The 10,659-nt window shown below is 32.1% G+C and overlaps 1 protein-coding gene across 2 annotated transcripts; it reads left to right on the plus strand.

Moving 5' to 3' along the window:
* The first annotated feature begins 538 nt into the window (after positions 1-538).
* On the plus strand, positions 539-6,981 carry si:dkey-111e8.5 (uncharacterized protein LOC566993 homolog). Of its 2 annotated transcripts, none has more exons than XM_053230348.1 (7): positions 539-685; positions 770-788; positions 3,082-3,279; positions 3,383-3,573; positions 4,224-4,254; positions 5,498-5,523; positions 5,979-6,981. In XM_053230348.1, exons 2-7 carry the CDS (start codon positions 773-775, stop codon positions 6,009-6,011), a joined length of 495 nt encoding a protein of 164 aa, XP_053086323.1. In that variant the 5' UTR covers positions 539-685; positions 770-772; the 3' UTR covers positions 6,012-6,981. The 2 variants fall into 2 exon arrangements, with proteins under 2 accessions (XP_053086323.1, XP_053086324.1); XM_053230349.1 differs by having other exon boundaries at positions 540-685; positions 3,085-3,279.
* Positions 6,982-10,659: the final 3,678 nt, after the last annotated feature.

The following is a 10,659-nucleotide window of genomic DNA, read 5'->3' on the forward strand; positions in this document are numbered from 1 at the left end:
GCTACAGTATGAAAACAACAAGGGAAAAGTTACTGCTACTCCATTTTACTTACCACCACAGCCCCGCCCACCTGGCTTCGATTGGCTCACAAGACGGGCTCACAGGTCAAAGTTCACACTGATAAAATAAGCACAAAATGAAAATAACCGTCTATCACGTCCCGCGTCTTTTCTTTTTCTACAAATACCATTACAAACCATCTACAAATACCATTACAAACCATCAGCTAACCATTAAAACCATTACCATTACTGTTCCTTAATGATATTCACTTAAATATAACCAAATGTATCTCATTATGCGATTAAAAATGACATAAATAGATTCAACTTGTTTCTAAACCTTTTTTAAATAAAACTAATTTCAAATTTATATCACTGGCGGATAATAAGGGGGGAAAGTGCGCATCTCTCCCACAAGTGACGCGTTTTGCAGATGCACAGCATGTTATTCGCGGAATAAGAAACATTTCCTGTAAATAAACAGTAAGCGTTGCCGGTGCGTTTTCACGGAAGTTCATGCGTCACAAGCGGAGGGGCGTGGCTTATCAAAGTGAAAGTAACTTGCTGTAATTTTTGTTCATTTTCGCGTTTTGATTCCTTTTAATCTAAAACAAACTTTAAACGATTGTGAACGAATTTTTTTCTTTAGATTGCCAGAAGGAACAGAATCCACTTACATTTGGTAAGCTAACATTGTTCTCGATTTCAGTCCACATTTGTTTCATGAAGACTTTTCCTCATGTGATTGTTTTGGTCTCTTTTATAGATAATGCCTGGGAAAAAAGGTAAGATTAACTTTTTTTTTATTTTAAGTATTATTCTTAAATAGTAAGACTGCATATGCTCTGTTTAAAGCCTGCTTAATATTTGGCATTTTATCATAAGGGTCATTCTTAGAATATTCGACTTTCTGACCAGCAAATGTTAAAGTTTTAATTATGTTTTCATTTCTATTTGGAAATTATGACTATAATGAAATTCTTGTTCGATGAATAATCAATATTCTTGATCTTTAATGTGGTACCATTATTTTAAGTCACTGGTGTTATTAATTGTCACTGGTGTCATAAGCACAGGCCATCACCACTGACAGAGACACCAGTGACAAATTTTGATTAAAGGTGTATTTTCCAAGATGGGGGTCAGCAACATCTCAAAGCACCTAATATTCTGTTTTTTTTTAATTATTTTATTTTTTTTAAGTATTCTATTAAATCCTTTTTTATATTCCCATATTAATATTCCATTTTCTAGTAAAAAAAAAAAAAAAATTACAGGATGATTGAAACGTGCAACTCCAATGACACATTAGAAAAAAATTTAATTTACATAGGGAAACTCTACTGGTGCTGGTTGAAATAGCCACTCTTTTTCTGAACATTGAACCTTGAAGCATTTTTTTTATGACTTTAACATATGAATTTGTAAAATAGCTAACACCAATGACATAACTTGCAGGGACGAAGGTACTTTTAAAATTATTTAGATTATTAAAACTTATTTTATTCTGTTAATTTACAGCATGTATGTAATAGACCTCATACTTTTGTTCAGCCTAAGGCCTTAAAACTAATAAGAAATATTTTTAAAATGTCTACAAAAGCCTGTAAAGCAGTACAACTGGTTTGTAGTACAAACTATTTTCCAGCAGTTGGCAATTTCAAAGAAATTTAGAAAAAATTTTTTTTTAAATATTTAAATCATTTTAAAAATTATTATTATTATTATTATTATTATTATTATTATTATTTCTTAGAAGCCTTTAAAGGTATAGCATGATGTCTGTTATGTGGGGATTCTTATGTGGGGAAACTATGCCATGTCCAATAATTTAAAGGACAGGTTTGTTGCCATATTCTGAGAATGACTCATAAAGAGCGATACACTAGCTCCATATCTACTTCATTAAAGGAAACCTCCACTTGTATGTTAATTCTTTAAAGTTAACATGTGATCTTTGTCTACATGTTGGTTTATTTTCACTTTGGTTAACAGTTTCCTACCCCCAATGTCGTTTGACTACCTGCAGTCATATACCTGCAGCCACCTGTTCCAAATGCTTATTCATGGGTGGTTAACATAACACAGATACAGCACAGCTCAATAAACATGACATAACATTGTTTTGCACAGCAATTATTCTATAAAGGTATTTATAAAAGATCCACATCAAACGAACATTCCCCTTACTTTACTTAATCACATTTTATTGGCTACCAGTCACTATGGTGAGAAATAAGGAATCATGCATTTTTCTGGGTAGATCTGGTATGATAAAGAAATTTGCATTGTATTACTAGCATGTTATATCATCTTCAGTGAAATTGTCATAAAGCTCTTTTATTTTCTACACCAAATGGTACGAATGGTTGATGATAAATCAGGCTACTCCTGCTGTCTGGCATCTGCCCAAAATGCATGAGCATGTCAGACTTATAATTGTACAGCTCATACAATACAATACAATGATTTTTCTTTAGCATATTTCCACAGACCTCCATGAAATCAATTCCTGGCCACACCACTCGGCTCAAACACTTCAGCCTCCAAAACTTCATCTTTTATACTAATACCGCTGTCAACACCATTGTGTTCTGCGTCTTATAAATTATTAACTAACTGAGTCGAGTGTCTGCTGTAACTCAGTACAAATGCATCATGTTTGAGTCCAGTGTTTGCTGTCTCCACTACACTGGAATTCTCAATAAATGAGAATTATTAAACGTCACTGTAACATGACTGAGAAAAGAAGCTCTTGTTCTTTTGTTTGTATGCGCTAATATTGAAACCTGATTGGCATCACTTACATTTAGGAGCTTTTAAAATTAAAATTTTCTCCTGTTAAATGTCATTTTAACTTAAATTAAGTTTCATTAATGAAGCTTACACTCTAAGGAAAATGCAACACTAACCAACAACTAACCAGCTAGCACCAGAATAACTAAACACATTAGAAATATTTCAGTAAAAACATATTTCAGAGTGGGGTTTTCCTTTAATACTGCTTTGATGTACTCAAAGAACATAATACAGTATGTGTGCACTCTATTTAATCATTTGTTTTGTGTTTCTTTAAAGTAGTGAAATACTTTGAAGTCATTCCTGAAAATGTACAAGCACCTTGTAAAGAGTTTACAGGAGAACTTAAAAAAATAAGAAAATCTATGGAGAAGTCTACAGAGGAGAAGTGTAAAGCGATTCTGTTTTATGTCCCCATTGTTTCCCGAGCTGGGACTGATATTGAAGCTGCACTGCAAAAAGTCGACAAGTTTAAGGGTTTGTTATAATAGCATTGATCATTTGATCCTGTTTCTAAATTATCTACCTGTGTTTTTTTTTTTTGAGAAAACTTTATGCATTCTGTGAAAATTGTTTACAGGCAAAAATGTCGCACTAGTGGTGCTCCATCACACATATGACCCAGAGAGCATTGTACTAGACAGCAGCAGAGCTGTGAACAGAGAAAAAACTATCACTGTTGACTGTCTGTTCCATGAGGATAAGGGACTGCTCCAGTGCCACAAGAATGTTGAAGCTGTAAAGAAGGTTGCAGACTGGCTCTATGATGTGGTATGTTCAATTATTGTTTATTACACACCATTAAGTTTCCAAGCTATAGTCCAGTTTAATACATCTCTATTTGCTCAATATTATTATATTATTAAAAAATAATACTCATGTTCTTCATCCTAGAGAAAACTTTATGCTTTACTCTTACAGAACTAACACACAAACATATGTGCATAACCACGATTCACATTTCAAAATTACACATGTGGTTTTGAATGATGTGATAAAAAAGGTTGCAGATTGGCTCAAGTTTGTGTTACGTAGCCTGAAGTACAGTCAGTTATCCATCTATTTACCCTGTGCTAATGTAAAGACATTAGAATCTACAAAACAACAGAAGTTAGAGACTGGTTTAAAATATTTAATAATTTCATCATGGTGCTGGCTAAAATGTTCATATTTCCATATTACTTCAGTTAGGATAAAAAGGTGTTATTTGAGCCACGACTTTAGTTCAGTAGTTTAGTAGTGATTTAGATATAAATAGTATACTCTTAGACAGTTTTGAAGTTTCATTGGCTGTTCCTCTGGGGACAGTAAGAAACTTTATTATTTATTGAGCCCATCAATAATCCTTGAAGAGCCCCATTTTCTAAATGCAGTATGCATTGTATGCATCATATTAACATGCATCATATTATACTCCGCAGAAACACAAAAAACAGGAGCAGTCTGAGAAAAGTAAGTCATTCAACCTTAAATAAATGTAATTCATCTGTATCGGTGAAAAATAACATAATGTTGCTGCAATACGAATATCCTTGCTTTACCCGATCCCCTAATGTCCTTGCCTAACAGAATTAGCACATTCTTAATTAATTCAGTTAATTGGAACATTTGGAAGTTAGCTGCCTAAATAAAGCACTCTCTAAATCCAACTAAGTAATTACCTTAAATAATGTTTCCACTGCAGCAGTAGCTATTTGACTTGGCTTGACTGGCAGCTCACCAAGTTGACCAAGAAGAGAGCTATTATAATTTGCAAACCAGTATCCAAATTTGTTAGTAGGTGTTACCCCACAAACCTCCCGATTCTTGGCAATTGTCTGATAGTGGGAGTACTAGCTACAGTGTGGAATTGGCACACTGACATATTTCTTTTGTTTTTTGTTTTCACCAAGTCAAGACAGCCTCGTGTACCACTAACAATCACCATACTGCATTGTTCTTGTAGTGTTGTAAAATTACAGCTTTTTAACAGAAAATGATATAATGTGCATCATATTAATATGCATCATATTTAATTCCACAGAAAAAAGTCAAAAAATAAGTATACATAAATACTCTATACATATACATAAATGATTGTGTTTCATACCACAGCGCTGCTGAATACTTAATTCTGATTAAAATCAATAGCTGTTGCTGAATTTTCTATCACAGCAGCTCTTCACAGGTTTATATTAATGCGCTCGTTCTAATACTATATTGTTTCTATAGTAACAGCTCATTCACAGGGGCTACCAATACAGGATAAAAAACATGCTGTTATTTAACAAAGAAAAACATATATTCATTTTATGGTGAAGTTGAAAGTCCTCAGGACCTTGTGCTGTGCACTTTCTCAAAAAGATGACAAGCTATGTTTTTTTGTCTTATTAATTTCAAGAGAGGCTGGTGAGGGAATGACTGTTTATAGCTGCTATAACATAGGTTACATTAAATGTAACTATAAACATATAAAAAGTATGACGTGTTGTACATATAACAAATAACAAATGTAATCACTGGCAGATTGCTGTGATATAAGAGAAATAAAAGACTTGGGGTGTGCTGTTAAAGGAAAAAAAATGAACTGCATATTGGTAACAGTAACTCCACTTCGCAACACACCACCCTGCTGCTGCTGTAAAACTAAGGCTTTTCAACAGAACAGAGCTTACTGTAGCGTCATATTAACATGTATCATATTTTTATTTCACAGAAGAGAAAAAAACAAAGGAAAAAGAAGTAAGTCATAAAACATATGGACAGCCATTTTCTGCTGTACTAAAACCTACAACTTTTTAACAGCACAGAAGTGTTCTGATTTTAAATTATATATATATATATATTTATAAAGGTTAATAATTAATAATCATTGTTATGTTATTATGTGTATGTATGTATGTATGTATGTATGTTTGTATATATATATATATATATATATATATATATATATATATATATATATATATATATATATGTGTGTGTGTGTGTGTGTGTGTGTGTGTGTATATATATATATATATATATATATATATATATATATATACATACACAGTGATTATTAATTATTAACCTTTATAAATCTGAATTCTGATGAATATGATTGATAGCTGCACATATATGTAAATTTGTAATGAAGGATTTAAAAAACGTACTATTTTTAAGATATTTATTCTGTGTTTCTTGTTTTCATATAGAATATGGAAGAAGGGCAGAGAAGACAGATATGAAAATAAAGAAGGAACAACTGGAGAGAAGAAAAAGGTTATTTAAGGGAAGGGTGGCTCCTACATCAGAATAAGTTCATGCTGCATAGAATATAGAATTAATAAAGGTATAATATACATTCTGATTCATGCTCTCTTTACTTTGGACACATTGGCATGTGATGATTCTCATGTGATTTATGTCTTTTGTTAATATGGAGAGAGTATTTCATAATTAGGCCGAACTCTTTTTTATGACCTACTGAATTTCAACAGTCTTGGCACTTTTCTAATGGATGCCACTTTTAAATTTTGTCCTTTATCTGTTTCTATATTGATGCATGAAACAACCCAACCGTTGAACCTTGCTTAATTTAAAAAAATATTTTAACAGTATATAGAGTATTACTTAAATGGCTGTGTTTTATTGGTGTTTATACCTTTGTGCTGTTGATTCCTGAAGCTGTTTGGTCAAAAAGTTTATTTTCTATAACAATCTACATTTCATTTTGGGTTAACTTCATGAGAGAGAGACAGAAAAGAGAGGCTGGTAAGGGAACAACAATGTCTATAGATGATGTAATTTAAGTGATAAGAGGAACTTGTTTCTCAGATGTTCTACAATATTAATGTAACAAAAATGGATAAAAGTACAATGTTTTATTCTTTAATCAATATTCAAATTGCTGTGGTATACCAGGAAATTATAATTGGGTGGTAATATACTGCGTACACGACCAAGTTTTTATTTTTTTTATTTTTATTATAACAGCATTGCACAAATGTTTTATTGCTTAGGTATCCAATCAGTAAGCACTGAGAGTTTATTCAGTGACCTTGATAAGTGTATGATAAAATCCCATGTGTAGAAACACATACATGCAAATATGTAAAAAATGTAAGTGTTTTAATGAGTAGTTAGATGTAGAAAGTTAAATCTGTAACTCTAATCGGTACTGAATAAATATTAATAAATGAATACTAATAGAATAAACTGTTTCATTTCTGATTAACAAAATAATTAAAAGCTGAAAAGGATATCAGATATCTGTAATTAAGTTTTCATTTCAGCCTGAGTAAAGAGCTTGCCACTGGTAGCCTTAGCTTGGTATGATGATAACAGTAACGGAAAGTGACTTGCACTTGTGTTTCATCACTAGATCGCACTACTTAGTTGCAGGTAGACTATATCTGTCAAAATATCATTTTATGGAATTTAATAAACAAAACGTGTATGACAAGTGAATACTTTGTATAGCTTAATGATGATTAATATGATGCTGCATGATAATATGATGCCGAGATGTGTACAAAGACCTGTTACATCTCTAAATGAAAAATGAAATATACAACAGACTTTATCTATATATGTACTTAATAGAGTTGAGATAAAAAGGAAATAATAATAATAATAATAATAATAATAATAATAATAATAATAATAAAGTATTTGCTATTTTGTTTTAGAAATAGTGTAGAAGTAAAAAAAAATTCCAAAATCTATGAACAAGTAACTGGAAGCAAAACTTTCTTTTTAACCAATGGGGCATGACCTTAATGTTACTTTCTTTTCCACACGAAACTGTATGTAATCCCCTAAGAGTCTTGGTTCATTTTCAACCTATTTATAATTTATAAACAATGATCCTTGGTCAGTATTTCCAGTCTGACCTGCTGTGTGATTAGCACATGGCATGGCTAGGTGTGGTATGACAAAGTGAAAGCACTGCTTTGTTTCTGGCAAAGTTTTGTGGAAAAGAAAAGTGAACAAAACTTCACATGTAAATAATAACATGCTTCATATGTGATATTTATACATGTGTTTTTTGAACATGTTACATTTCAAAATGAACTTCAAACGACGAGAGAACTTCAAAAACAATGATTTTTTCACATAATTTTTTCCACATAATTCATATATTTTCACATTAGTGTTATTCCTATGATTCATTTATTTTCACATCTGATTTATATATGATTCATTTTTGCTCATGTAATTCTTTTTATACAATTTGTTTATTTTTACATTTTATTTTTACATTGGAATCTTTTATTTTCACATGTTCTTTTATACAAGTAGGATATGTGGCTTCATTTTTCACGTATTTACATGAAGTCACATGTTGAAATGAGATAGTCAATTTACCATTTTAGGGCTTAACATGTTGAAATAAACTTTTGCAAGTTTTTCCACACATAACATTTTGGTTACATGGAAAAATTACTTTAATTTACTTTAAGACTATCTGTGCCTATACATTTGCTCAACTAAAAATTGGGTGAACTACCACCAAAGGTGCCATGTTGCTGTTTAACACATCTATATCTAAATATCAGGAATGAAATAAAAGCTGAAAATCTGATCTATCATCTCACATTCATCTTTTGATTTCTAACCCGAATGTCCTCAGTGTATAGCAAAAACAAAAGAACTGGCCTTGTTTTATTCCAATATTTTCAGAGGGGACTATACATGTATGTCATTTTTTTTTCCTTAATACAATTTTTTGCTTTTTTAATTTTTTATATGTTAGCATGCAAAGGCACTCACTTGCTAAATGTATGTTTCTGGGCTTTACAGCAAATTATTAGTCTGTATTGTTTTTTGCTGAGAACACATCTGCAGGATTGATATTTGCTGTAAAAATGGATTTGTGTTTGATCTGAATAATAACAAGCAATCCATGCACAATATTTTATTCCACAGAAACACGAAATGAACTCCCAACAACAACCAAAGCAAGGTAAGTCATAGAACATTGAAAAAAATCTAACATGTCTACCACTGACAGTCAACATATTTTTGCTTCTATATAAAAGAAAAAGATAAACTGTAGTGTCACATTAACATACATATATTTCATTCAACAAAAAAAATGGGAAATGGGAAAAATAAATGGGAACTAAAAAAAACCTGAAAAGTAAGCCATATGCATTAATAAATATAATTCATCTGCATCTGACTTGAATTATCATGTTATTTCTGTCATACTAACACTTGTAAAATTTTTGTAAAAATTTGCAACAAACCAGAACAAAGTTAATCATTAGTTCATGCTAGTGGTTTCATACCGAATAAATTTGCTGCTGGAAACTCTGAATTATCAACCTTTATAAAAAAAAAAAGAGGTTGAGGGACAGAGTGAAAGAACATAGATATGTAATATGCACAGGAAATCTAAATAACCCAATGGCTAACCATTATCTTGAAGCAAAACATGGGAGTGACTGTACTTTAAAGGTGTCAGGAATTTTATGTGGTGCCAGGGTGGAGACAAACTTAAGCGCCTTAAGCAGTGAGAGACCTACTGGATCCACACACTTAAGACCCTTACCTATCCTGGTCTCAGCAAGGACTTTTACCCTTTTTTCCCCCATTTTCATAGCCTCCTTTGGGGGTTCCGTTTGGTTTTACATGCATTTGTTTATATATGTATATGTAGCGTATTTAGCTTGTACATGTACACATATTTATATATGGTTCCATGCAGCCTCTTTATTTTTTATAATTATTTTTTTTTGTCTAGCCTGAACTTATATTGTTTGTTGACTATATATATATATATATATATATATATATATATATATATATATATATATATATATATATACATACACACACATATATATACACATATATATACACACACAAACATACACACATATCTGTCAACAGTCATAGTGATATTGGATCATTCACTTCTTGTATATTCTTGTATGTGTTGGGTTTCCTACCTTTTTCTGAGAGCCACTAGTGGCCACTAGATGACTTGTAATGCTTTTGACACAAGTATGTAAGTATTTAGTCATTTCCTGCTTTTACCAGTGTTTAAGGAAGCTGAAGCTGATATGATTTGGTGTATAAGGTGAATTTATACATGTCTTCAGCCCTCAAAATAAAGACTTTTAAAGTGCAAACAGTTCACATGACTGCTTGGTTTAAAAATCTTTGCTCAGACAACAGTGGGATGAGCCTTAAATAAATAATGAATAAATAAAATAAATTTAGCTTAATCAACGATTCCCTCATTTGCAGTGATATGAAATACAGCTTGTGCAGTATTTGTTAGTGGGTATCCTGCAGATCATGTATAAAGTATAACCATTTAAAAGAGATTATAGCAAAGCAGGTGGATAAAATAACATATTCCATGACTAAGCTGTAGTTCTTCTTGTTTTCCTTTGGACTGTTTGACATCTCTTGTATAAAAGTTTGAACTGAATTGAACCTCTCTCCCAGTAATTTAAAAACAGTGTTTTGTTCCTTTGTCCCCTTATCGTCTCCAGCTTGCACAGAATGTGGAAAGTGCACACTTCACAGTGCTGTGTACAGGAAGCACTGTGACTGGACTGTAGGCTTGCTGAATAATAACAATTTATCACTTTTGATCAAAGTTGAAAGAAGTTTGAAATAGGCCACCAAATAATTACTAATTGTTTCATTACTCTTAAGTCATATCTAATCTCTGTGGCAGAAATGGAGATCCGTCACAGAGAGAAGCTTTTTTTAAATAGGTGACGTGTATGTCCTTGAAAGTGAAATGTAGAGAAGACTGTTAACGTGAGAGCAGGAAAGGGAGGGGAGCTCCGTGTGTGTGTGTGTGTGTGTGTGTGTGTGTGTGTGTGTGTGTGTGTGTGTGTGTTGGGGGGGGGGGGGGGGGGGGGTGTCAGA

The sequence above is a fragment of the Pangasianodon hypophthalmus genome, chromosome 27 (genome assembly GCF_027358585.1).
Source record: "Pangasianodon hypophthalmus isolate fPanHyp1 chromosome 27, fPanHyp1.pri, whole genome shotgun sequence".
Lineage (NCBI taxonomy): Eukaryota > Metazoa > Chordata > Actinopteri > Siluriformes > Pangasiidae > Pangasianodon > Pangasianodon hypophthalmus.

What these genes read in the sequence shown, in the direction of transcription:
- si:dkey-111e8.5 (XM_053230348.1), top strand. An exon ending in CAGACTGGCTCTATGATGTG is followed by an intron (nt 3,574 to 4,223) that starts GTATGTTCAATT and finishes TATACTCCGCAG; the next exon opens with AAACACAAAAAACAGGAGCA. An exon ending in AAAAAACAAAGGAAAAAGAA is followed by an intron (nt 5,524 to 5,978) that starts GTAAGTCATAAA and finishes GTTTTCATATAG; the next exon opens with AATATGGAAGAAGGGCAGAG.